General features: G+C 46.5%; 3 protein-coding genes across 6 annotated transcripts; all 3 read right to left on the bottom strand.

Moving 5' to 3' along the window:
• Nucleotides 1-975: 975 nt before the first annotated feature.
• vsx2 (visual system homeobox 2) lies at nt 976-5,805 on the bottom strand. Its single transcript, XM_084683321.1, has 5 exons — nt 5,394-5,805; nt 4,756-4,837; nt 4,118-4,241; nt 1,830-2,010; nt 976-1,358 (listed from the first exon to the last, which is right to left on the bottom strand). Exons 1-5 carry the CDS (start codon nt 5,803-5,805, stop codon nt 976-978), a joined length of 1,182 nt encoding a protein of 393 aa, XP_084539447.1.
• Nucleotides 5,806-10,489: 4,684 nt separating this feature from the next.
• lin52 (lin-52 DREAM MuvB core complex component) lies at nt 10,490-20,188 on the bottom strand. 2 transcript variants are annotated; one of them, XM_084681535.1, is made up of 6 exons: nt 19,430-20,188; nt 18,882-18,956; nt 18,750-18,787; nt 18,531-18,597; nt 18,354-18,437; nt 10,490-10,933 (listed from the first exon to the last, which is right to left on the bottom strand). In XM_084681535.1, the coding sequence occupies exons 1-6, from the start codon at nt 19,446-19,448 to the stop codon at nt 10,878-10,880; spliced, it is 339 nt and encodes a 112-aa protein (XP_084537661.1). In that variant the 5' UTR covers nt 19,449-20,188; the 3' UTR covers nt 10,490-10,877. The 2 variants fall into 2 exon arrangements, with proteins under 2 accessions (XP_084537661.1, XP_084537650.1); XM_084681524.1 differs by lacking the exon at nt 19,430-20,188 and adding an exon at nt 19,340-19,391.
• Nucleotides 19,560-27,110, bottom strand: pomt2 (protein-O-mannosyltransferase 2). 3 transcript variants are annotated; one of them, XM_084681501.1, is made up of 22 exons: nt 26,973-27,110; nt 26,137-26,471; nt 25,967-26,051; nt 25,622-25,726; nt 25,280-25,388; nt 24,928-25,036; nt 24,578-24,737; nt 24,124-24,230; nt 23,923-24,005; nt 23,725-23,834; nt 23,427-23,490; nt 23,277-23,337; nt 23,083-23,161; nt 22,804-22,955; nt 22,350-22,441; nt 22,172-22,248; nt 22,014-22,085; nt 21,862-21,921; nt 21,673-21,778; nt 21,070-21,210; nt 20,796-20,907; nt 19,560-20,307 (listed from the first exon to the last, which is right to left on the bottom strand). In XM_084681501.1, the coding sequence occupies exons 2-22, from the start codon at nt 26,460-26,462 to the stop codon at nt 20,202-20,204; spliced, it is 2,316 nt and encodes a 771-aa protein (XP_084537627.1). In that variant the 5' UTR covers nt 26,463-26,471; nt 26,973-27,110; the 3' UTR covers nt 19,560-20,201. The 3 variants fall into 3 exon arrangements, with proteins under 3 accessions (XP_084537627.1, XP_084537628.1, XP_084537636.1); XM_084681502.1 differs by having other exon boundaries at nt 26,887-27,045; XM_084681510.1 differs by having other exon boundaries at nt 27,005-27,019.
• Nucleotides 27,111-27,537: the final 427 nt, after the last annotated feature.

The following is a 27,537-nucleotide window of genomic DNA, read 5'->3' as shown; positions in this document are numbered from 1 at the left end:
TGCATCCTCCAGGACCAGGGCCGGCCCAATAAACAAACTAAACATTGGATTAGGGCCCTGCGATTATTTTGGGCCCCATACACTATTTTAGTTTAGGGCTCCCAAAACCCTCGGGCCGGCCCTGTTCAGGACTCTGCCGGCCCTGTCCAGGACTCTGCCGGCCCTGTCCAGGACTCTGCCGGCCCTGTCCAGGACCCTGTGACTGTTGAAGCAGCCAGACATGGCCGTTACAATATAACCAAACAAGAAATGTAAGAAATAACAGAGAAGCAAAAGACCACATTAAAAAATCAATTTGAATTTTAATACTTTGTGTTGAATATTACACAGATTATTATGAAACAGATACACAAACTCTTAAAGACGACATGAAAGTGTATTTAAAACAGTGCTTTAATAAGCTGTTAATATTTTCATTATTTACAACATCAAGACCATTTTCACTGTGCTCTGTTCATTAAGACATCTGACAGGGTTTTGATCCAACATAGAGATGATCTAAACAGAAATCTACATGGCTCTACAGGAAACATTGCCAACAAAGAAGTTTGACGCTTTCAAGGTAGTAGGCCTATACACTTTCTGTGACAATTTCCAGAAGTAGTTCAAATACATTTTTTCAAATGATTAAATAACAACACTTTCAGCGTACGAGTGTTCAGTTGAGCAAAAAATTATCAAACAATCGTTATGTGACGGGGGTTTATCATTGTAGACTTCTCATTACATCTATACGCCATCTAAATGTCCATATCAAAGCAATGGCAAGAATCGATTTCATGAACAACAATGTTCGCTTGTACACTGGGAAGTCAGAAAGAGAAAAAGTGCCTGTGTTTTCCTCGTGTTCAAACCAGTCATGTCATCGGAACATGACTGGTTTCGTTTTGAATACTGGCATCCTGGAAAGTCCCAACTGTAGACGGAGGGATCAATCAGGGCTGAGTATTACATTACAGTCCTTAGTGACGGTCTCTATGGACTCTTCTTCTCCTCCGCCAGAGTCACATGACCACCGAGCCTCTCTTCTTCTCTTGTTTCTCGTCTGTCCGGCTGAACGTCCGTTCTCTCGTGTGAAACTGTCCCCAGAACTTTGGCACTGTGTTCCTGAGCCTTAGCCCTCAGCGCAGCGATGCTGTTCTCCCTCAGTTCCTCCTTCGAAAAGGGAGCCTGGTCGTCGTCTCTCCTCTCCTCCACCACCTCGCTCTCCTCGGCCCTCTGATTGTCCGGCTGCTGGGCCACGCCCGTCTTTCCTGTTGGCGGGACTACCGCCTCCATGGTCTTTTTGTGCATCCCTGTAAAGAATTGTGGGCATTCGGATTTAGAAAAGCGTCTGTTGATTGGAAACCCTTCTTGAACTGAAAACAAAGAAAGCAAAGAAATAGGTGTGATTTAGCGACAGCGGGAATGGTTTCCAAAGAATGGATGTATTGTCACTCACTAGGGCACACTTTGATAAATTATTCTACGAGATATTTTAAAAAGAAATTGTGTTTGGATGAGGTGACACTGTCCTTTGACCAAGAGTATGTAAAGAGAGGAAAAGGTGAAGTTTTTAGAGCAGGAGACTCCAGCCGTGTTCCTGGACAGCTACCTGCCTGGTTTTTGCTCCAACCACACTTATTTGAACCGATTCAACATCAGTTACCTGATCAACCTTCTAATTATTAGAATCAGGTGTGCTAGATCAGTGTTAGAGCGAAACCTACAGGCAGGTATCACTCAGGGAATAGGGCTGGAGAACCCTGGATTGGAGGAATGAGAGCATGCACATGAAAAGCGGACATGAAGCCAGGAGATGGCTACGATCACTACAGGTGTGGTGTTACCTAGCAGCCACGGTGCACAAGAGTCCATGACACCATCCTTGGCCGACTTGAGGATGGACTCAGGTAGGGGGATGGAGTGGCGAACCATGGCTCCGTACAGTCCGTACTCTGCCATCACACTGCTGCGCCCCCAGCACTTCTCCCTCTTCCTCCACTTGGCCCGTCGGTTTTGGAACCAGACCTGCAACCCAACAAAACTGGTCAAAACCAGCAACCCTCCGACGGTGTCTCTGTTCGGAGGGGAAACGTGCTGGATATGTCTCCTTAGACAGCCTGGGCACAGAGCTTCTTGAATTTGAATCTTGAACTTAATTGCTTCTTTTTCCATTTTTATAGTTCCTTTTATTTCAGGTTCCTGTCGATCATTTCAGCATCTGTCCTCCTACTAGTGAGCTATGTGTGTGTGAGTAGTATGTGTTATGTACGATTTTATTAAAACCTGGATGTGATTGTATTTGGAGAATTATTTTTGCATACTTAAGACCCCCTTGAAAACGAAGTAATTCTTTTCAAGGGGCTAATCCAAATACATACACTTCAAACTAACAAATATAACTAGCCAAATGTGTGAATAATCCATGCACCCTGTCACAGCCTATATCCACCTGCCTGTTGGATGGAGAGTCAGTACTGATACCTCAAGATACTTTACTTGCTCACTGCCAGGAGTGGGCCTTTTCATAACTACTGGTTGGGGCCCCAGGCTATCTGTCAACTCACTGAGAGGCTAAATTGATTTCATAGCACAACACAGAGCTGTTAAACAGCCTACTTGGCCATATCTGAGGCAGTGAGCAGAGTGCCACAATAAGAGGCGAGCACAGAGGCTCCGGAGAGGTCGCTGACATCCTACTGAAAACGATCAAAACCTTTTCCTGGCTATTCTGATTATAGTCCTTATTTCATACAAGATACTTTTTTTATGAGAAATTGCTTCTCTGGCCCTCAAAGGAAGCCTCTGTGGAAGCTGGAGAGAGAAGCGACCCCTAGGGCACGCCGAGGCTGATTGAAAAATAAGTTAATTTCAGCCACAATCGATGGTGGACAGGCGGGCAAATATCACGGGAAATTAAACGAGCGGGACACTGGGGAGCGCTGCTATTGACCCGTGCTAATAAATTCAATGTAGTTATTTCATTTGAACTCCCTGCGTCTCGAGCTAGCCTCCCCCTGGAACGAGTAGAGCTCGTCTGATTTAACTAATTACACTCGATGAGAAAATTGGGTGTTAATTTTATTTAGAATTGGAATATGCCCGCGCTTATTTATTTATTTCCCTATTATTTATTCGCGGCGAGGAGCCGTAATGAGAACGAAATTAAAAGGCGCCCGGGCAGATGGATGGTTCAGGTCACACTGCAATCTTCTTCCGCCTTGATAGTTTGATTAGGTCGTTAGTGCTCCACTCCGAGAACAAATTGTTTCACATCCAACTGGGCCTGATGAAAGATTATCTACTCTGGCGAGGATGCTGCATAGGTGTCTTTGTTCAGACAGCGATGAAGGCATCATTGATCGATTTACGTGGGCTCACTTTTCTCCCCCTCAAAACATTCAAGGGCTAACTACTTCGTCAAGTGCGGAGGAGCACACCGCACTGTAGCCTACTTTAGATTCCTCATTCGGTGTGTCTTTTTGTGCTGCACATATTTTTATGTTTTGAGATTTAATAATTACGTTGACAAAAATGTAGGCTATAGGCTACGCTATAAAAGGCATAAATGGGCAACTAGGCTTTAGCTTCTGTGACCATTTTTAAGCAACATTCTATTGGACTACATGGACCTTAATATAGAACGGTATATTAATACACCCTGAAGGTTCTTCTATGGGCTACTCTTGGATATAAATATTAGCATCGATCTATGACAGATTAACCAGAGAGTATCTAAGGTTTATATGAGTAAACTACAGTTGCTCATATTCTATAGGCCTAGGGTAGGCCTACCTGGCATAGTCTTTCAATAACTTAAATAAATTATCAAATCTTCATTATTATCGTAAACTTCAACCTCAGCTCAAGAAAACGAAACTCAATAAATCCAAAATCCGTTCAATCCTGCAGAGTACAACCACAATGTACGACAATAAAGCGTCAATGAGCATATCATTATAGCGGAGTATGCCCCTTTCAGGTAAAATAAGGAATGGAAAGCAACATTAATATAGCCTAGGCCATATACGGAATGAATAAATAGCCTAATAACAAACAACCCCAAAGAAAAAATGTTTCATTTGTATTTATCCCAAGTATAAAATGTTATATAAATCAATGAAAATAGTCATGCCTGTATTCTGTCCTCAGGCAGCTCGGTTTTCATTGCCAGCATCTCTCGAGCATACACGTCAGGATAGTGGGCTTCGTTAAACGCTTTCTCCAACTCCTCGAGCTGATACGATGTGAATATGGTCCTGTGGAAATAAAAACGTGTGGGACTAGTAAAAACAGAATGAAAACCCAAGTCCTTTTTCCTTGCATGTTCAGTGTATAGGTTATACAGTAGGCCTACACGTAGCTTACATGATCAAATGCTAAATAGGCTCTATTGAAAATAGAAAAGAAAACATCCAGATCTAATATCGTAATTGATTTTGGATCAAATTAATATAGCCTAGCTTATCTTAATCATTTAAAATTCTCTATAAAGTTATATTCACCAAATGTAGCCTACATCTTTCCTGATGCTTGTACAAGGGCTGAATTAGCAATAATTGAAGAAAATAAGCAAGCATTTTGATAGGTTCAATAGTAACAAATCAACTTTGAATTTGTCAAGCCAGAATACTTGTCAAAAATACATTATTTTGTAGTTTTAAAAATTACTTCCAATTACATTTGCCTAGGAAAATCCACTCGTTAACTTTCACACAGAATGAGTTTGATTTGACGGTTATTGGTGGGTTACAGTTAAACAGTAATGCTTACCGGTGACGTCTTTTCTTCCGTTTCTTGCTCTGATTTATTGACTTTGAAAGTTTTCGTTCACTGGATGACAAATCCTCCGAGTCTGTAAATATAAATATTCGTATATCTATTGGTGTTTGTGACAATAACATTGAACAGGATGTGAGCCGTTCATTTGTGGAGGAATGCATATTCCTATAAAATATATTAATAGCTAATTATAATGTTATCAGTAGTAGTCTTGAACACCACTGTTTCAGCCGTGGATTTAGGTTATTATTAGGATTAGCCTACATTACATTTAGGATATGTCACAAGCAACTAACATGAGGCTAAATGTTCAACAACACTAAAGTCCAGGTTTTAACTAAACTAATGATAGGTTATACGGTTCTAATATACATCAACAATGTAGTAATGAAGCTAATATTATTTACTAATAACAACATATATTTATGGCAACCTTATAAAGACTGAACGTTCCTGGCACCAAAAAATATTGTCTTAATAAATGGTTCTAACGTCTCCATTTATGCTTTCACAAGTCTTGCTTATTTGATAGCTATAGGCTATTAAGCCTAGAAACAAAAAAAACAGTATTCAAAATAATATTAGTAGGCTATTTGAAAGCGAATATAATCAGAAATCGTTATTCGTACCTGAACTGGCCGACTGGTTTGCGTCCAGGTGCCCCAGAGATCTACTGTGGGGCTGCAGGTGAACATGCTGTGCGTCCGACAGTACCTCCAAAAACGCGGGTTGACTGTAGAACGAAGGAATTCCTCCTGGGCCAATTAATCCCATCCCAACGCCAGCGGGGCCAAGCATAGACCTGGCAGCAAACAGGTGCGCCCCAGCGGGCAAAGACCCCATGGTACTCTTCGGGGCCGCGGAAGGCTCTTTATTTAGTCCCAGTATCTCCTGGATCCCAAAACCAGTGCATCTGGGCGGGTGAGTGGCGGTACTACTCTTTGGTTGTTGGTGGCTGATAATTCCTCCGTTTGCACCAAGAGAAGTCGATTTCGATATATTCAAAGTTTCCGACAATATGGCACCTTGTTTTCCTGTCATGGTGTCTTGGCAAGTATTTATATGTTATTGTCTGTTGCGTTGGTCCCCAGCGCACGGTCCAAAGTGTAACAACCGAGATCCCTCCAGAAAATGGTCCTTTTATCCAACAGGTCCATCCCAACAAGAGTCAGAACTCTGAGCCAATCAGCTGCGAGGACGCTATTCGGAATTCCTGTGGATCAAGTTGCGTTCTGCGTTTTCGCGGATGTGCATTTATACCAGAGGAGCTGCACACTCCGGGCTGCAGACACGCAAGGACTACTCTAATGCCAAAGGATTAACTCAGAGGGTGAGAAATCAGGACAGCCTCGACGACCATATAGGCCTAACGAATAATTAATTTAAACTGTGTATACCCTAAATGTAGCCTAATCCAATTACATTTTTGTCTAATTCAGCATTTTCAGCTATTTTGCTCGAAGCTCTGACACAATAAAATCGAGCAATATCGTTTTAATTTCTATGGGCATATCACATGGCATGCAATTCCTGTCCAGCTCAATGAAGAGTCATAATGCGTGTGTACCCCAGATGCTATGGAAAAGCATCAAACACAATTCCGTGGCCCTTCAAAACGACAGCTGGACGCTTCATATTTGTCTCCAGCCTCTAATCCCACAGCATACATGACAGATAAAGCAAAGGGATATATTTCAAAAGAGAAATGGAAATGAAAGAATGTGGGCCATCAGGGGTTTAGCTATTTATATCATTGAGAGAAATTAACCTTAAGATGCAGCAAATTAAAGGCATGAAGTAGGCTAACTGCAAAGACAAACATCCTTGTTTATGTATAGCGTAAAAAAATATTTAATAATAGGTGATTCGCGTTAAAGTCTAAAAAAAAGTAGGCCTATCGTCGGTCACATACATTTATAGCCTAACGAATACTTATTTTTAATTGAACTTTTCTAGCATTTTAATCGAAAATCGGCTTATAGGTTAAACAAGGATATCTTAAATATCTATGTGCAATAAAAGGATTTCACCCGTAGCCTCTATCCAGTCGAAATAGTCGAAAGTAGCTTGCGTTTGTTTTTTCAAATACATTATTTGTAATACCTAATGTATTAATCTGTTTTGAGCAACAAAAACGCAATGTTAAATCCGTTAAATCATAATTGTTATTGTATCTTTCCCTTACCTAATTTGTTGATGCGAGCCACCAGTAAACCTAACTCATCCCGACTCAGGCCATGTTCTCTGATATCATATTAAAGTTAGAGTCTTCAGCAACTGTCAGCCTACTTAACACGGATAAAAAGCAAGCAGAGGCAATGGCGTGATGGCTATTCTCAACAGTCTGCTATTCCTTTACAATAATAAAAAATAAGTACAATTCGTACTTTTCCTTGAAATCTCAAGCCTACATTTTAGAATGCTAATTTTCTTCAAGCTTTAAATTACTGAAAATTCGTCGTTTGTGGATAAAAAAAAGAAAAATATTATATGATCGTATTTTGGACATCTGGACAGATCACACCAAGCGTGTTTATGATAATGAGTTTCAAATCAGATAACACCGATCTTATCAACATGTAATCTGCTGACACATGAATGGCAACACTATAGCGCCTCAGGTGCGCCACAGAGCTCATAATGTAGCGCGTGGCAAGAACAGTTGTTTATCTGGATTTTGTCCAATCAACTCCATATGGCAGGACCAAACCCCACGCGAGTATTGCATTAATTTGGACATAATGTCATTGAACGATTTGACAAAAAATAATTACCTTAACAATAAAGCAAGAAGCTTTCATTGAATTGTTGATACAATCATGCATCCAATTTCCAGTTATAGTGGCATGAAATGTTAAGACAACTTATTGTCTATAGCCAGTACAATAATACAATCAAAACTAATCTCCTTTGCCAAGTCATGCTTTAAAGCAAAACTGTTCAAATCGAGTCACTGATTAAGAGGGAGAAAATATCACAGCTGCAATTACTGGATGACCAGTTGAAAGTAATTGGGGGTTATTAGGTGGAAAATTCATTAATTAAGAAATCCATATAATTAGGATATGCTAATAATGTCGGGATGGAGGCATCCATCTCAGTTCTCACAGTGAGTCAGGGACACCAGTCAGGGTGCAGCTCTCTGCTTTGTTGATTGTTGTTTGTGGAGAAACCCGCGCTTTCTCTGTCTGTGGCTTTTAATGATCTATCTCCGTATGAAAATGACTGTAGCCTGTTTTGCATGCAAAGGAGAGACTGTCTAATAAGGCTCTAAATTAAGGGAAGATTTTGTTCAGTCATTCGTGTCGATTGGGTTGCTCATCAAAGACCACAAGATCTGACGGATCTTCAGATTAAAAAGCGAACAGCTGTCGCGAAAACGAGTCCCGAGTCCTCCCCCATCTTGCCTTGCCAGTTTTGGGTACAATGCAACATCATGTCACGATGATGTAACTCGAGTGAGGGAGGTCCTCGTCCCCAGTCCAAGGTCATGATCTATCTCAGTCCTCTGTATGTTCCCTTCACATGGCTGGTTTTGTGGTTCTTCTAGGCAGTTCTGCGCCACCGACCAGGGGATCCCTCGCAGAAGTGCTCTCAAGTTTTCTTTAAATAAAAATGCTCTGTTTTCCCTTGTCTTCCTGGAGGGTTAGGGTTGGGTGCAGTTGTATGGGCATATGTGAAGCCCTCATGTGACCCTGCTTGTAAAGAGGGCTGTACACATATATATCTTTAAGATTTGTATCTCCCACCCCCCTGAGGAAGAAGTCATGTGGCACCCCACTCAGTTCAGAATCAGAATCAGAATGGGGATTTATTCGCCATGAAAGTTTGCACAGACAAGGAATTTGCTTTGGCAGGAGGTGCATACAGTAAACATAGAGGAATCTTAAATTTAAATATGTGGTCTGACTATACTAAGGATACACCGCTTCCCTCCAGAGAAGCAGGGATGTGGACAGTCTGACCTTGAAGCCAGAGGATATTCAGAGGAGACAAGAGGTCGCACTCAATTTAAACAGACATCAAAAAGTTGCAAACAATGAAACGCCCTCCTGCACGGAAAATAACTCAGTCGTCATTCTGATTGGAAAAGCTTGACATGCATTTGTGATAATGAATCTGTTTAGATCTTTTGCTTTGGAAGGTCACTGGATATTGGGATTTGCAATGGGGGCTGTATTATTAACATAACTATGCATTAGACCTGCCCCTGGAGATTGCTGAAGCCTGGTATTTTACACCATGCAATCAAAATGAAGGATGGCCAAAGCCCACATGGTCATTCATCTACATACTCACTGTTCAGACAGAATGACTCAGACATTGCTTTCCTCTGCTCTAATCACACATCGCAAGGAACAGTAGCTGTAGCACACTTAGTGATTCCGTCTGGATATAGTGCTGAATGAAGCACCTCCGTGAGCTCTGGAACAACCTGATGACAGCACACATCTTGTGCTGAGTCAGGGCGAAACTCAAACAGTGTTGCAGGTTGTGCTTGTTTCCACAGCCCAGGCACTGCCAGGGGCGGGAGGTTGCTAGCTCCAGTTTTCTCATGGCTCCTCCGTAATAGCGTGCTAGGGAGTTTTGCTTGCTGGGATTGCTTAATTAGGCGAGGAGTTGATTAATTTGCACTAATTGACAGCTAATTAAAGGCCTGAGGGCACATAGGATTGACGTTTGTGGGGGCTGTGAGGTGACAGCACAGGCCTGTGGAGCCATGAGGTCCCCTTGCAGACAGGGCCCCTCCATGGAGAACCACCTGTTCCTCCAGCAGCATGTCTACACAACCAGGCCTGGCCGACCCCGGTTTTTCCTCCATACTGCGGATGCCGGGTCAATAGCCATCGATCTACGCAAATCAACATCAAGTGTCATCAGCACGCTGCCACTAAGCTCTGCTCTGTCAAGAGATCAACTCCCGGTGTCAAAATTGGACCGAGTAAAACTTCTGCCAGTGTGGTACTGATAACGTGACATAAAATTACATCCATTCAACTTTTGACTGTTGGAGTAAGAAGGGTGTTTACAGTACTGTTTCTCAAGAGACGTTCCCACCTATCAAGCCAAGCTGGGCCACCCCCCCCTCCCCCTCCCCCTCCAGTGAGCACAGAACAACAGTCTGGGAATGGAGAAATTAAATACATTCTCCATAATTTCCAGAGGGGTGAATCAGGGTCCATGCTTGGGGGGGCAGCCACTTGGGTACCTATGGCCTTTGTCCGTGTGAATCGGAAAGACAACCAGGGGCTTATTAGCAGCCTGCGGAGAAGTGTAGCTTGAGGAGGGGGGGAGCTGGCCAGCGTGGCCCCCCTGCTACACCTGCAGCAGGGAACAGTCTGAGGCATTGTCTTACCGAATCACGCCGGATGGACTTCATTTTTGTTTCCTGTTCGACATGCCTGTCCGATTCCCCTTTTTGCTTGACCGCTAGCGCCGATGTCGCTGGAAGTGTGCTAATTAGAAAAGAAACAGTCCTAGTAATCATGTCAGCTCTCATTAACAGAGACGACAATGAGCTAGATTATTTTTACTCAATGTTTTGTGTGTGGGTTCTACTTCCTCTCCTCGTTAGATGAGAGTGGCGGTGAGGAGGGGGGGGGGGGCAGTTACATCAGAGCTCCTTCATTCAGAGGAGGCCACCTGTACCCCTTGGCATGGAACACCAACTCACCGCTCTGATTCAAGTTTGTGCGGTCAATAAAAACATTTTTGACAATTCGGATCATGTATGGGTTTCAGTCACAATAATATGACATTTAACAACTTTATTACACAATTTGACAAAATGCAAATAATGTAAAAAAATGGATGAAATAAAATAATAAATAGGTCATCTAGACTCTCAAGTCAACAGGTGAAACTAAAGACAGAAGTGGTTTTGAAAACAACAGATGTGGAGGTCAGGGTGAAAAGCAGCCCTTTAGTGTCTTCAAACAACTCAGTCCTCAGTGGTTGAGGGGTCAAACTGTGTCCCAATACCAAGTCTCTGACATCAAGGTGGGGAGGAGGTGGTGGTGATGTGTGTTCACAAAGGCGAGAGGTCCAACCCTGGGTCAGAGGTCAGGCCTAGCCTGTTCTCCAGTCTCTGGCCAGACGGCATCCTGAGCAGTTCACTTCTTAGCTCTTTCCAAGATGTTCAGGAACTTTCCTCTGGTCATTTCCCTGGCTGAAGAGAAAGGCAGAGAAAACCTCATGTCAAACATCAAAGCAAACATTGTCATTCAAGTTCAGAGTCCACTCCTCCTGAGGCTCGCCCTGTAACAGCTGCAGCAGCACAGGCTAGCCCCGCGCCACACAGTAGCCTCTTACCAATGCCAGTCATGTATTTAATTTGTGCGATGCCGAACGGGGGAGGTAATTTATACAAACATCTGTTCACTGTGGACACGGAAAACAACATAAGACACAGGCTCCTTTACCAGAGACGCTGCCTGGGATTGCTGTCTGAGGGCGGGCAGAGGCAGGAAGTCAGGCATGCCTGCCTCCATGTGCAGGAAGTCAGGCATGCCTGCCTCCATGTGCTGGAGAGGAAGTGATGTCGGGAGGGAGACAAGACAAGAACAGGCTGTTCTCATAGATCACACGTTTCATTCAGCGTAGGCTAATATAGGACTGAAGTTGAATTAAAGTGAAAGCCACAATTAGGATCAGAGTGCCTCAGGGCAAGGACTGAGACCCAGGTTCAGACTGCAGTGACAGAGAGACAGAGACAGAGAGAGAGACAGAGAGACAGAGAGACAGAGAGACAGAGAGACAGAGAGACAGAGAGACAGAGACAGAGAGAGAGAGAGAGAGAGAGAGAGAGAGAGAGAGAGAGAGAGAGAGAGAGAGAGCTTGGTGGGCTCTACAAAGGTGAGACAGCTCATCAACGAGGTGTCTCCATACTGGATGGGAAGGCTTCAGAGCCAAAGAGTGTGCAGGAAGCAGGCCTATTGATCCCTTCCACTCCTAATCACTAGTCTGTCTAGGGATGTCCTTGCTAAGGGCTCCTTTATGTACACCACTGATTTCTGGAGAGATATGCTAATTGAAGACAAATCTCTCTCACCTCTCTCCCTTCTATCCCCCTCTCTCCCTCCCCCCTTCTCTCTCGCTTCCTCCCTACGGGGCAGGGCCATGCCCCTAGAGTCTCCTCCCCCAGTGAAACACTCATTCATCAGAGTTCACTGAAGCCTTCCCCAGTCAGAAACACATCATTTGCATCACCACAGTCTGATTAAGAGAACAGCTTTAGGAACCTGCACTTTGTATGTATGTAAGGAACAACGCACGCACGCACGCACGCACGCACACACACACACAGCTTGGGAAGATGATGAGTCAAACATTTTCTCAGCTCCATCCATGAATTTCCTTTCTCACTAAAAACAATTACCTGCCTACCAACTCACTCTCTCTCTGTCACACACACACATGCAGGCACGCACACCTTTGTCACAGGCTACGGGAGATCAATACTGATTAGGGGGAGATAGAGATTTGTTTAGTTGATTAGAAAGGTCAATTACTAATTCTATACCAAGTTAATCAGCAACTTGTTATAGCTGCCAGATGATCCCAGATGACAGCGTATGGATTGGTGCTGAGGTCCCTGTCTCGACCCAGTTGATTGGCTGCTTTCTAATTATTATGAAGCCCATGCTGACCATAAATGACATCAGAGCATTTGACTGCAGATCAACAGGTAGCAGGTTCGAATCCCCACGGTACATCACTTTAGATAAAAGTGTCTGCTAAATGACTATTCTCCATCGTTAACAATATTGTGAATTCCTCATATTGAGATTTACACAGCTTGGTTCATAGAGATCCCCTAGATAATGCTGGAAGATGATCCAGAGAAGCCAAGTGCTGTGATAGTGTACGCCTGGACCCAGACAGGTGGATTCAGGTGTGTCTGTGATGGCGTCACCATGGTCACCAGCAGCCCAGCATGCTCAGTGACATCATCCTGCAGCTTCCAGAACCACCCTCACACTCCTGCTGGACATGGACACACACACACACACACACACACACACACACACACACACACACACACACACACACACACACACACACACACACACACACACACACACACACACACACACACACACACACACACACACACACACACACACACAGCAACTGTCCAGTGTGTGAAATGAGAGTAATCATCACTGGGCATCCCCCCTCCCCCAGGGGTCTCTGTGAGCAGGGGAGGCTGGACCCCAGTTAGCCCCAGAGAGAGACAGCCTCCTGGGCTAACAGGAGTCCCTGGCCCCCTGGCCCCGGCTGCCCCCACTCACTTTCATTAAGAGTCGGGCAGACAAGTCGGGCAGACTAACCCTAACCCCCTCCGGCCAGATCCTGCTGCCACCCAGCTATTACTGCCTCTAAGCTTTACTTAATGGATTTAACATCCATTCTCACTGCCTCGCTGGTGGGAGTCGCTCCCCCAGGACTGTGGAGGGAGACTACATGCATGCAAACACACACACCCCCATCAACACCACCTCTCCACACACACCCCCATCAACACCACCTCTCCACACCCTCCCTCCCTCCCTCCCTCCCTCCCTCCCTCCCTCCCTCCCTCCCTCCCTCCCTCCCTCCCTCCCTCCCTCCCTCCCTCCCTCCCTCCCTCCCACCTGACGCTCATGTTTGTGTTCAAAATTCAATTACCCACTTATTGATACTTCACAGAGATGTTTAAGATGCAGACAGGGACTGTGATTTCCCAGGAGAGCCACTGGTTCCTCTTTATGTCCCCACTGAGAGCACCGCACCCCTCCACCCCTCCCCTCCTCTATCCTGCTCCTCCCCTTCCTCCTCCCCTCCTCTAATCTCCCCTTCTACACTATCCATCTTTATCCCCTTTTCCCCCATCCCTCTCTTCTCCCCTCCTCTGTCTCATCCTCTTCTCCCCACCCCTGCTGTGAGGACTGACCCCCCCCTCACCACAAACACATACAACCTCTCACACACACACACACACACACACACACACACACACACACACACACACACACACACACACACACACACACACACACACACACACACACACACACACACACACACACACACACACACACACACACACACACACAGAGCCCTCCCCCGCTCTGTGGTGTCCTTATTAATAGGCAATCAGTCAAAATTCATTCATTTAAAAGCCTAAAAGGTTTCCCCACCAGCAGTATGATTAGCTGGGAAAGAAAATCCAATGAATTCCTAATGCCTTTATGGAAATGAGGTGTCGTTTCCGATCTGCTCAAGAAGGCGGCATGCAGGCCGGACTGGGGAGGCGGTGTGTGTGTGTGAGTATGTTTATGTGTGTGTCAGTTTCAACTCTAATCCTAGTCCAGACAGTTTCTGTTTCTAAGGATCCACAGTTTTCTGTTTTCTAATTTCTGTATCTCGGTGGTGCAGTGTAGAATCCCAAGCAGTGGCAGGTGTAGTTCAGCACTGGTGACATCTCTGTCGTGACAGGAAGCTGGCAGGGGAGACTTGCAGTCACAGAGGCCCCGTTTCTTGACATTGTGAAGGGACCTCCATAGAGGAGAGAGAGGGAAGAGAGAAGAGGAGGATGGAGGGGGAGAGAGAGGGACGAGAGGAGACGGGAGCGGTCCCTTGTTCCTCATTCAGCTTCTGTCAGGAGGCGCAACGCCACTTCATAACCCGCCCGCCACGCCCTGATGGATTGATGGAGGAACATTAGCACAGCGAGGCCCCATGAACGCTAACATACTCAGCATCTTAATAGGCCCAGATTGATCTGGAGGAGGGAGCGTGGGGGGGAGTCATGGCTCACCTTCAGCCTCACCTCAGCAGGCGAGGGGGCGGTGTCAGCAGGTGAGGGGGCGGGGTCAGCAGGCAAGGGGGCGGGGTCAGCAGGCGAGGGGGTGGGGTCAGCCCTGCTATGTGCTGGGCTGCTTCTCCGTAACATCACCGTGGTGACAGGGACTTAGCAACAGCCCGACACTTAACTAGGTGAATCTCCGTACACCTCTGGTAGTCAGAACAGTTAGTGTCTGAGAACAAAGACACTTATCAAGAAGGATCTGAGCTAGCAGCAGGCAGAGCTAGCAGCAGGCAGAGCTAGCAGCAGGCAGAGCTAGCAGCAGGCAGAGCTAGCAGCAGGCAGAGCTAGCAGCAGGCAGAGCTAGCAGCAGGCAGAGCTAGCAGCAGCAGAGCTAGCAGCAGCAGAGCTGGCAGCAGGCAGAGCTGGCAGCAGGCAGAGCTAGCAGCAGCAGAGCTAGCAGCAGGCAGAGCTAGCAGCAGGCAGAGCTAGCAGCAGGCAGAGCTAGCAGCAGGCAGAGCTAGCAGCAGGCAGAGCTAGCAGCAGCAGAGCTAGCAGCAGCAGAGCTAGCAGCAGGCAGAGCTAGCAGCAGGCAGAGCTAGCAGCAGCAGAGCTAACAGCAGGCAGAGCTAGCAGCAGGCAGAGCTAGCAGCGGCAGAGCTAGCAGCAGGCAGAGCTAGCAGCAGGCAGCGTAGCAGTTACCTCTTCTGCCTTAGGCATGCTGCGTCCCTCAGGACCACTCTGCTTTCAATTACCTCCAATAACAGTAGTTACCAGAGTCCTCAGAGGTCCCTGGGGTCCGGGGCCTGCTGCCCTACTCAGCGGCCCACGACAGGGCATTCATCACAGGGCTGAGAGGCAGCTGGGGCCTGGAGGAGGCACGCGCCACTTCCCCCTCCCCACCACCACCCCTCAGGGATAGACCTGGCAGAGTGACACCAGGAGGGGTCTCTGGGGCCATGACACGTGTCCTACCTACCTACACACACACACACACGCACGCGCACGCACGCACGCACGCACGCACGCACGCACACTCCTTGTGCAGCCCAACACATCTGCACAACACAATACACAGGCTTTTTGCTCTGCATATGATCGCCATCTCCCCCATAACCAGAGTCCAGATGACTTGATGTGGTGTGTGGTATGTATACACACAGGTCTGAATCAGCATGCTGCTGTGGGGGGAGGCAGTGCTTTGGAGCAGGACCTCTCTCCCAGGGGTGGGAGGGAGGGAGGGAGGGAGGGGAGGAGGGAGGGAGGGAGGGAGGGAGGGAGGGGAGGAGGGAGGGGAGGAGGGAGGGGAGGAGGGAGGAGGGAGGAGGGAGGGAGGGAGGGAGGGAGGGAGGGAGGGAGGGAGGGAGGGAGGGAGGGAGGGAGGGAGGGAGGGAGGGAGGGAGGGAGGGAGGGAGGGAGGGAGGGAGGGAGGGAGGGAGGGAGGGGAGGAGGGAGGGAGGGAGGGGAGGAGGGAGGGGAGGAGGGAGGCTCCTCTGGCTGATTGTGGTCTGTCCATTAAGCAGCTTCCTCTTTAATAGCCCACATGTTGAAGGGGGAGGGGCAGTAAATCCTGTCCTCTGCGCCCCACTCCCCGCCCCTCCCCTCCCCTCCCCCGTTGTTACGCTTCTCTCAGGCGGCTCGTTTACGGCCACTGAAGAGCACACAGACGTGATGAAAAAGTAGAGCAGATTTACAAGGCCTCCGATGACAGGCGGGAAAAGGAGAAAATTAAAGTGAAGCACATTAAGCAGGTTGGCCATTACCTTCCTGCTCAGAGCCCCATAATGACCCAGTGCTGTCAGGTCCACCTGAGAAGTGTGACAGGGCTTCAAACCACATCCCACCTGCCTCCCCCCTCAGCACCAGCTACAGTGTTTACACTACCAAATCCCACCTGCCTCCCCCCTCAGCACCAGCTACAGTGTTTACACTAGCCAGGCCTGTCAGACAGGACACAGACAGACACATTTCTAATGGCTGAACTTTTCAGTTATGTCGGGGCAATCCAAGCGGGCAGACGCTGCTCATCTCCAACAGCTCTTAACTTTACTGAGGTGATGTCACCTTCAACCACAGGTGTTTACCTTCAACACCACCACACCTGGTCAAATGAACACTGTTACAACTCTAATGGGGTTTCATCTGGTGGTCCTCAGATATTCAAATATAGACATATTCCTGTAATTTAACTTGAGCTCATGTTTGGGTCAAATCAACTGATCCAGAATCAGACAATAATCAGCTTGTTTTATTTAGACTTTATGTGTGTGTGTAGACTCACAGTAAAGTTCCTCATCTGTAAATAGGAAATGTGAAATAAGCAGCTTCTACATCATTCAGCCACCTCTCTGGTGAAGACAATTACTGTAATCTGGCCTCGCATTTTCATTCAGATTGAGGGCTGTCGGATCACTTCTCGTGTCCTCAGCTTCCAGCCAGACAGATACTCTGAATAGCTTCTATTCAAGTGATGTTTCTTAGCAACCACTCCAACAGGGGCTTCCATTAACCACAAAAAAAAGTTGATGTGTACCAAAAAACACACCAGTCTCCTGTTTATGAGTAGGGCAAAGCTTTGACAAATCGTGTCTGGTGTAATCCGCTCCAGACTGAGCCTACTTTAATCATCCCGTCTTTATGGAATTTTCCAGAAAGCCAGCGGTGCACACCGAGGACGGAGGATGAGCAGTCGTGGTCTCACCACAAACTACCTTTCATTTTACATTTAGTCATTTAACAGACGCTCTTATCCAGAGCGACTTTCATTTTACATTTACATCCTTGAGGGTTTAGGTTGGTTGAGGGGCAGTTCTATAGGCGTATGTGAAGCCCTCTGTGACATGCTTGCGTGTAAAAAGGCCTATACAAATAAATTTGATTTAGTCATTTAGCAGACGCTCTCATCCAGAGCGACTTAGGGTAAGTACAGAGACATTCCCCGAGGCAAGTAGGATGAAGTGCCCAAGGACACAGTCATTCGGCACGGCCGGGAATCGAAACGGCAACATCCTGCTTACTAGCCCGATTCCCTAACCGCTCAGCCACCTGACTCCCCTCTGACTCTCCCTTTCAGAGACTGCCAACAACAAGCAGAGGAACTTCATCACCAGAAACATTACGAGTGTTACATCATTCAGCTGTACTGGATTACCGTTTAAGTCCACAAAATGTATGGGGGCAGAGAGCTAAAATATGATTTGGGTGCTTCTATTGAAAAGTGAATGCTTCAACCTTGGGATAGCTAGGATTTTCCTTGAGCAAGTGCCTTTTACCCATCTTCCTCTTTGGGAAAACATGAGCACTTTGCTACATCACTCTAATCCTCACTCTAAGGATTAGGACTATGAAGGCAGAAAATCTGTCAAACCAGATTCCGCTCCCTGCATATTGGAATACTCACTATGTGGTGCAAGACCTACATACGTAAACAGTCTTTCCAACAGAGACACTGGGTTCTATGGTTTATTATTGTTATGAAATTCAAACGTAGAGGTAAAAGTGGCTGTCCTTGAGTGACACAGTCTCACTGTGTCACCCCCCCCCCCTTCGCTCCCCCTCCCCGTATTCCGACAGAGGTGACAGAAATTAGCCAAAGGACTACCTGCGCCATCTAGTGGTGTGTTGTAAGGTATCAGCTTCAGACGACAGCAAGAATGAAAATAACCTGGCACGGTGTTTATTTGTGCTGTGGTTTACTAAAGTAACCAAGAGCTCGTGCCGATTTACAGATGAGATGATGATCTGACGTATGAGAAGATATGATGTTGTGTTAAGTTATATGAGATATATATTTACTTACATTCCTCCAGGCCCAGCTGATAGGCCAGATTCTGGAGCCCTTTAACCTTCTCCATCAGGTTAGCTGTAGTCAGACTCCCCAGCTCTGTGGACCGTGTTCACATGCAGTCAACACCGGCTCAAGTACTCAGGCTGGTGATGTAGATATGGTTGTATGGTCACATGGAACTGTTTTTACCTTTCAACATCTCAATGTCTTCACATTCCAGTTCGGCCATCCACTTAGGGGGTGAATTGTTGATTGGCTGAAATATGAGACAAAATACTCAAAATACTCTTCTTATAGATTCCAACCCTTTTTTATGGTAGCCAACATTAAAAACTAGATTTTATATATATATATATATATATATATATATATATATGTATATATATATATATGTTTGAATGAACTTACATTTTTACAGGAGGCAGCAAATTCTGCAACTCCTGGTACTGTGAGAAAGATAATAAAGATTCAGGCAAAACAATGGACCGAAATAATGTACTGGTACATACAAGCCAAGAGGTTTGTAGTGTTGAACCTTACACTGCTCTGGCCAAAGGTCTGGCGACGCTCGATCCAGCTTCTCGAAGCTCAGCAGAGAAGACTCAAAATCATCACCTTGCGAGCCAGGAAAAGGGTTGTCAATTCAACATTATCTATGTTCAATTACACCATCAAGGCCAATGTCATATTTCATTTATATTAATTGAATTAGATAATAATATATATTAGGGAGATGTTGCCAGGTCACTCTTTGCCAGTTTCGTTGGCAAATTCATCACACTTTGCTAGTTGGAAACATTAACTAAAAAGCTCAGTTGTCGACCGAAAATAAATACATTTAGGTGGTGTGGTACTCTATACTGTTGCTAGTTAGCTTGCTTGCTAGCTTGCCCAAACAATAACAATATGGCTAGTGGATCAACTGGTGAAAAACGTTGCTACACATTATCTGACAATACAGTATCTTTACGTTTATGAACTCACATGTTCACACAAACCTTGACTCAAAAACATAACAGTTTGATGGAACGACGACATTAAAAAGGCATTTTTTACTCTTCGTAACTGAGAGGGGAATTAGAATTTACCTCCATTTGGGGACGCCATCTTCAGAATCGCACACGTGATACAAGACAACCAATGGTTTGACACCAGTCCAGACTGACGTGTACATCAAGGTCTGCACTACTGAGTATCTCCATCTCATACAGACACAAAAACGGTTATTAATATTTATTTATAAAATGGGAAAACAAAGAAAAATGAGGTTTAGTTAGTTTGAGTAACAGTCCCCTTCACAAACAGAAAGACGACTTACGCCGTACTATTAAACAATGTTCATATCAATCCCGCCAAAACATTAAATTAAAGGACATTTCCCGAAGAAGCCTAATTAAATATTGATTATTGTTATTAGTGTTCTCAGTTTCTCTACACTCTCCTCAGGCACTTATTATTGCAAATCAGTAAAAACTTAACACGATAAGGCAGTTCAGTTGACATCATTAGCACAAACATGTGCCAGTGTTTTAAGTTTTTAGACGCTAACTTAGAAAGAGTACGTGTATCTGTTATTGCACAACGCAACACTGTGCGGCTCAAGTATTTTGTATACTGAAATGTACTGACACATTTAAACTACATGAATAAAACACTTAAATGGTGAGACACACACACACATGTAAAACACTTGAAAGTGTAAACAATTGTCTTGTTCACATTATGAAAATACCTTGAAATTCAGAAAGAAATATGTGTTGGGAACATACAATACTTGCTTAAAAGTCACTGATAAAACTTTTATATAAAACTATGTTTTGTCAAAATGGTGCGCACACTACTCCTTCTCCAGTTAACTGACTAAAACTCCCAGGAGTCCATCCACTTCATGCCTGTCATGGTGCTGGCAGGGTCGTGGGCCAGGGGCCCTCTCATCCCGTACGAGAGAGGGTGAAACAGATAGAAGCTGGGTGGAACACAAAACAAACAGAAACGTAATCCATTACATGAGGAGAGGGAATAACGGGAGCTGTTTCATAACTGATTCATCTCGAGAGGGTTTGTTTTCAAATGTGGGCAGGACAGCAGCCTTTCAAGAAAATATTCTTAATATAGATTGTGTGTGTGTGTGTGGTGGGACGGACAGATTTGCCGTTTTCCAAAAGGGTTCATTTCATTTAGTCATTTAGCAGACGCTCTTATCCAGAGCGACTTACAGGAAGTACAGGGACATTCCCCCTGAGGCAAGTAGGGTGAAGTGCCTTGCCCAAGGACACAACGTTTTGGCATGGTGGGGAATCAATCCGGCAATGTTCTGATTACTAGTCCGACTCCCTCATCGCTCAGCCATCTGACTCCTGCTACATATTGGTTGGACATATCCCTGTGTAATGAAACCTCCACCCCTGTCGATATGCACGTAGGCTGGAGGGGGAGGCCTCGTTAGCAGGTTACCTGTAGAGAACACCACCCAGCAGCACCGCCTGCCCAGCCCGCAGCAGCCAGAGGGAGGAGGGAGGGGGCAGGTACAGCTCCGCAGCACGCAGCAGGGTGTCCACAGTCACTCCTGACACACAAAACAACAGGACGAAAATGACTACTCATTGTCGTCAACATCTCAAACCTGCATCCGTGATCCTTACGGTGGAGGCAGTGATGTTGGTCCAGGGAAGAGGGGGAGGGGAGGAGGGGGAAGGGGAGGGGAGGAGGGGGCGAGGGGGTACCGTACCTGTGAGCATGCTGCTGAACAGCATGGCAGGAAAGTAGTGGTGGTAATACAGGATGCGGCCCATGGTGAAGAAGGGGGCGTAGTGAAGCAGCCAGCCCAGGAACAGCAAGCCTCCACCCTCCCTCAGCACCCTGCACAGCTCTGGAACACACCGAGGGGGGGTGGAGGGGGGTGGGATGGAGGGGGGTGGGGGGGTGGAGGGAGGTGGGATGGAGGGGGGTGGGGGGGTGGAGGGAGGTGGGATGGAGGGGGGTGGGGGGGTGGAGGGGGGTGGGGGGGGTGGAGGGAGGGATGGAGGGGGGTGGGGGGAGGGAGGATGGAGGGGGGTGGGGGGGTGGAGGGAGGGAGGATGGAGGGGGGTGGGGGGGTGGAGGGAGGGAGGATGGAGGGGGGTGGGGGGGTGGAGTGAGGGAGGATGGAGGGGGGTGGGGGGGTGGAGGGAGGTGGGATGGAGGGGGGTGGGGGGGTGGAGGGAGGGAGGATGGAGGGGGGTGGGGGGGTGGAGGGAGGGAGGGAGGGAGGGAGGAAGGGGGAAGAGATGGAGGTTAATCCTACTAGACCATTAAAGATGGACAGGGAGAGTATGTGATGACTGCTACCAACCTTGTCTGTTCTGGTCCATGGAGACTCCTCTTTGGAGAGCTAAAGAGGCGACAGTCACCATGGTAACATACAGGCCCAGACAGAACAGGTTCAGCCACCAGATCACCTGAGAGACACACGGACACACAGTCACACCAGCACCACGTGTGTGAGGGAGGCACTATATGAGCATGTCAGCAGGGTGCTTACAGGGTTCCCCAGCAGGTAAACTCGATACTCTGTCTCATTCACTCCAGAAAACCTCAACCCCTGTAAGGAGACAAACCAGATGTGGTGAGTACATTTTCATTTGATGACGGTTAGAATATTGAGATGTGGGAGATGGTTTGTGAGCTGTATACCTGATAGTTGAGGGGCCAGTGCCAGGGTTTGGAATTCATCTCGTTGTCTTTGGGCTTTAACCCACTGTTGCCCTGGAACAGGAAACATAAAAAGACAATTACAGCAAATCTAATTCAGTTGGAGAATCCTTCTATGGAGATTTTTCTTCTTTTCTTACCCTAATCATGACAATGTGGGACTCCACTAGAATCTCCAGGAAGTGAGGCTTCAGCACTGACAGGCTGATGTTAGGCACTGTCCACACAGAGAATATAGATGTAATGTGCTTTTATCGATAACTACCCATCGAGACAACACACACAACGCAGTGTTGACAGAAGAGATAAGAAACGTACGTTTGGGGTTGATGTGGTCTTCAATATTCCACTGGGAGTTTGGCGTCTCCTTCAGGTAGGGGCTACAGGTCACCTCCACCTGCTCCCAGCCCCTGCACACACAGGGATCATCAACACCGTTTAGGAACCAAGAACAACGGAACGACGGTAGATGAAGATCACCATGGACACAAAGCCTGATTTTCATTTTCTTTTGTGGCATTTTTCGTGCTTTATTGGACAGTTTTTAAGTGAAGTGTGACAGGAAGAGAGACGCAGAGAGAGAGACACAGAGAGAGACACAGAGAGAGAGACGTAGCTAAGGGCCAAGGCAGGGTTTGGACCCAGGCCAGCATCGGTCATGCAGACTGATGCTTTACCACAGCGGCCTGGTAGCTCACCAGATGTGAGCAGATGCCTCCACCTATCTGGTGAGCTACCAGGATGCCCCCCTCCTCCTCAGCCTGATTCTTACCACTTGGGGAGAGTCTTTCCGGAGGAGTAGAGGACACAGCCGGTGGCTTTGTGGAGGAAGCGCACCTTGCTGCGGAGCACCTTCACCAGGTCCCCCCTCCGACCCCCGCTCACCTCCACCTGCCACAGGTCGTTAGGGTCACCCGTCCCGTTCTGGAAGCAGCGCAGCAGGGAGACATTCATGTAAGACTACAACTCCCAGAAGTCCAAATGAACGGCTGCTCTAGTTTCTACACAGACTGGCATCCAGAGAGAGAGCTAGCTGTAGTTTCTAACTCACTATGCCGTATCCTGTGACCTGGAAGTGCTTCTTGGTGAGAGGTGCTTCATGAAGGTGACTGTGCAGGTTTCTGGTGGTCCTGTAGAACAGGAGAGTCAGACTTTAGCTTACAGAACACTGGTGCGTCAGGTGACTGTGCACATGGCTCAATGATCTGGAATAATAATAATCTAATCATAGAAGGGAATACTCACTCTTTGTGCTGAAGTCGGATGATGTCACCATCACGGACCAGGTCCGAGGGTCCAGATTGTGCTGAAAACAAACAAATCTTGGATGAACAAACTGCTTCAAAGACTGTCCTCCCAGTACTATGTAGATACTGTGGAACTCCAGCCTCCTACCGTCCCCCTGCTGCCGCTGGAGCAGCCACAGGTTGTTGTAGTCTTTGTGGAGGTAGGCAGTGACCTGGACACAACAACAACAACAACAACAACAACATCATCATCATGGAGTCTCTGGGATTCAACCACGAGAAGGAGTTCTGTCTAAATGTTACCCAGTAAAGGGTATAATAGTGGTTAGAGCATTGTACTGCAGACTAAGAGGTTGCAGGTTCAGATCCCCCTGGTACGTCGCTCTGGATAAAAACGTCTGCTAAGTGAAGACAGAAGAGGTGATGATTCCTCTGTGGAGCCTGACCTGCTGCTGCTTGGCCCCCACGCCCTCAGGGTAGAGGTGCCAGTGGGAGTGCAGGTACCCTCCAGCGATGCGCAGGTTCTTGACTGTGATGGTGGAGCCGTACGCCAGGTCTGCACAGGAACAACATCGTTCATCCAGTAGCAGAAGAGACCTGAGAGCCAGCTCAGCAGATATCCAATCACTGGGATCTCAACTCACATTCCGGCATTGAGGCGTTGTGAAGGTTGTTTCCAATCAGGCGAGACTGGAAGGCGGAGCTGAAGAAGCCATCTCCAGACCCACTGATGTTACGAGACAGCAGGGACAAAAAACATACATAATAAGGATGCTCACTTTGAAAAAGAATTTGACCGATAACTGGAGCTCGTTAACGACCATTAACCGTCTAGCGATGCTCACCTCTTGTTCAAGACAACAAAGTGCACAGCGAATATGGTGACGTAGAGAAACAGAGGCAGCAGGATAAGCCCACACACCCTGGCCAGCAAGTGCTTCCCAACGTCGACCTGTCACCACGGAGAGAGAGAGACAAGACCAGGAGGAATTGAGTTCAGATCCCAGCATGACCGTGTACACTAGTGTTGGGGGTAAGCAAAGGTATATGGAAGTAAATCAGTGACAATGTTTGGAATTTTACAAGGCATTGAGTACTTAATATTGACATTTTAACATCACGCAATGTCTTTAAAATTGAAATATGAATTGATTTCAATGTAAAAAGAAAATGTTACTGTTCGTATTTGAGCAACCTGAATGTCCAAACCTTGGATTTTTGGAGGTGGTGTTTAAATTTCAATGTTAAATATTAATATGCCTTTTCAAATTCAAAACCAAAGAGTTAGAATCACTGTACCAAGGACAAGTGCAGATCTCCCAGAAGTCTCCAGAGGTCCCAGACTGTGTTCAGTCCCACCAGCAAGATGACAAACAGGCCCACAAACTTCACCCCCAGTGCCCCAGCCAGGTTCACACCAGTCAGTACCAGCCACATCCACCAGGGGGAGCTAAAGGGCCTGCAGGATAATTACCAAAAGGCGTCAGAACATCAGATGCTCAGGAAATAGTCAAAGAAATACAATATATACCCCTGCATTAGGACAGACAAAAAACATAACAGAAAGTATACACCTGCACCTTTGATAATATTATCTGATGATATTAATCTTCTCATCTGATAAAAACCCAGAGATATGTCCTCCCTACCGGTATCTCTGCTGATTGAACTTGACCATGCTCAGCACCGCTCCCAGGATGAAGAACATCAGGATAGGGTCCAGCAGGATGTACTGGGACAGGGTGATGCAGCCAGTGTCTGCCAGCAAGGGCCAAGGAAACACAAGCAGAAGAACACCAATTCAAACCAAAATGTATCTGTTACCATCAGATACAGAATCAGGGATTCCTTCGTCTCCAACAATCTTGGAAAATCTTTCCGCCTCTTTCTATGAAGAAAACAACGGCTGCATCCTCCGGTGATTCAACACGGTCACGTCCACGTCTGACAACAAACGTACGCCCCTGCACAGATCAACAACAAACACTGAATCTCACTAACCAAAGACGAGCATCGCGGCAGCTATGACAGCAGCAGCCTCTGACCGGGACAGCTCCAGCACTGTGAGGTAGGCAAACACAGGCAGCCAGGCTCCCAGAGCTGCACAGACCTGCAGACACACAGCACACAGACACACAGACACACAGCACCTGGGTCAAGCCAGGGGCCTGGTCCTGGTCAGCTCACTGAATAAACCCAGGGTTACGTCAGTTACTTTCCCTGACGTTACCCTGGCTTACTCGGTAAACTGGCTTTCTGAACAGACCCCTGGCTTCTATTGTAAGGAGCGCTAGAACATCCAGCTCTCCTTGGGAGCCATCGGCCTGTTAGGGCTACCCTCACCCCTCTCATCCCCCAGTAGTTATGGTGCTCGTATTTGTCTCCTGGTTTGGAGAAAGGGAAGGTTCCATCGTAGCCGGTCATGTAGCCAGCTAGACCAATCAGCATCTGGAACACAGGGACCAGAAACAACAAGGTAGGTGCAGCCTTATTGGCCAATTGAAACATGTAGGTGGTGGATCCATTTCTTAACTCGATGTGTATTCAATTCCTCGTTTATATTATGTTGTTGATAAGAATAGCAGCTCATATAGGATTGGGGGTTATTTATTAAAGGTTTAGACAACAAATGACAAATAAACTCGACCAAACCTGCTATTAACACCTGCGTGTAAGGACCAGGCTTACTTTGCCAAGAGGTGGGTGGACATCAAAGAAGAAGGTTCTGTTAATGTAGTGGCTCCCCATCTTTCCGAAGTGGGTCTCGTCCCAGCTACAACATATAAGGATCCCGGTGTGATTACGGTGAACATAAACACCCCAGTCCGGTGTTTACACCCGGTGCAACTATCACTCACCACACATGAGGGGGTTCCGTTATTTTATAGAGGCGCGTGGAGAAAGAAAGCAGCAACACTACCAGAAGGGGAACGGTGCTGTGCGTCTCGGTATTTGGAGGATGTATTTCACTGTTAAAACTTTGGCGTGACGTTCCATTTGATGACTGGGAGTCATCTTGAGGGTCTGTATCGTCATCACTGTCTTCGATGTTTGGTTTGGACGTCTCATTGTGGCTCAAAGTACGCGAGTTCTGAGTTTCAGTCTTCAGGTTTGCTCTCCGATGTCGTAGAGTTGACGACTCTTCGCTTCGGTTCGATTGTGCGACACATTCTTCCTTGGCCATTAGTTAAAACTGGAACAAAGTTCGATAATTATCTGACCCTTCCCCAGCTCATATCTGGACTCTACTGTAGCTATGACACGTCGACAGTGTAACTACAACACTACAGTGGTAGCAAACTGTTGACCAACTGAAATTACCAGCTAACATTAGACATCAGCATCAGGTAGACACAGCTAGAAGATTTTACAGTTAGTGTAGGAAACACGTCAACAATCCTCATGATCTTAAACGTTAGCTCGCCAGTACGCAGCTTGATAAGGCAACCTGCATGCAACTTCATCCTGGGATTCCAAATTCCCAAATCTACACTAAACGAGAGCACTTAAATTACATTAAAGTAATGATTACATCTTTATCCCCGACGGCCATACATTTGTTTTTTTCAAACTGAAACACATAACTAGCTATTTTGTTAGCAACTAACCTGGAATGTATTTCTAACCTCATCATTGCTTCTAAACATTGCCATAGCGATTTACTGTATAACAGAGTGCCAAGTACGTAGCCTACCGATATCAGTAGTGTGCAATATTCAACATTACCCCAGGTGAATGTTATAAGATCTATAATATTCTCCAAGCATGACGCTCATTCAACAATGCAACTGCGCAAGAGCCAAAGTGGTTGATGGGATATGTATTCCTTGTAGCTTTATTTTGAGGACGAAACGGAAGCAACTTCCGGGCATCCAACCCCTCATGATTAACCAATAGGATTATTTTAGGAAAGCCGATTGGCCGCCGGTGTGGTTAGGCTACCTAGCCTCCAGGCGGCGCCATAGTCATGCTGGCTTTTAATTTTTTAATTTTAATTAAATAAAAATAGCATAAAAATGCGGACTGTATGATAAAGCCACACAAATAATATTTTCTAATTTTATTTCGATGACTGGTAATGATTACAGTCAAGAGGCAAACAAAAGGAATGGTATTTACATTGACCACAGAATACACCACATATTTATAACAACTTCTTTGTGGGTTATTCAATGCCTTAAAACAGCCCAAAATCCATAAACATGCGCACAATGAGTTTGGCCTCACAATGAGACTGTGTGTGAGGAGGAATCATTCTA

Source organism: Hypomesus nipponensis, chromosome 3, assembly GCF_054491055.1.
Source record: "Hypomesus nipponensis isolate SF chromosome 3, ASM5449105v1, whole genome shotgun sequence".
NCBI lineage: Eukaryota > Metazoa > Chordata > Actinopteri > Osmeriformes > Osmeridae > Hypomesus > Hypomesus nipponensis.
This window is presented reverse-complemented; position numbering and strand designations above follow the sequence as displayed.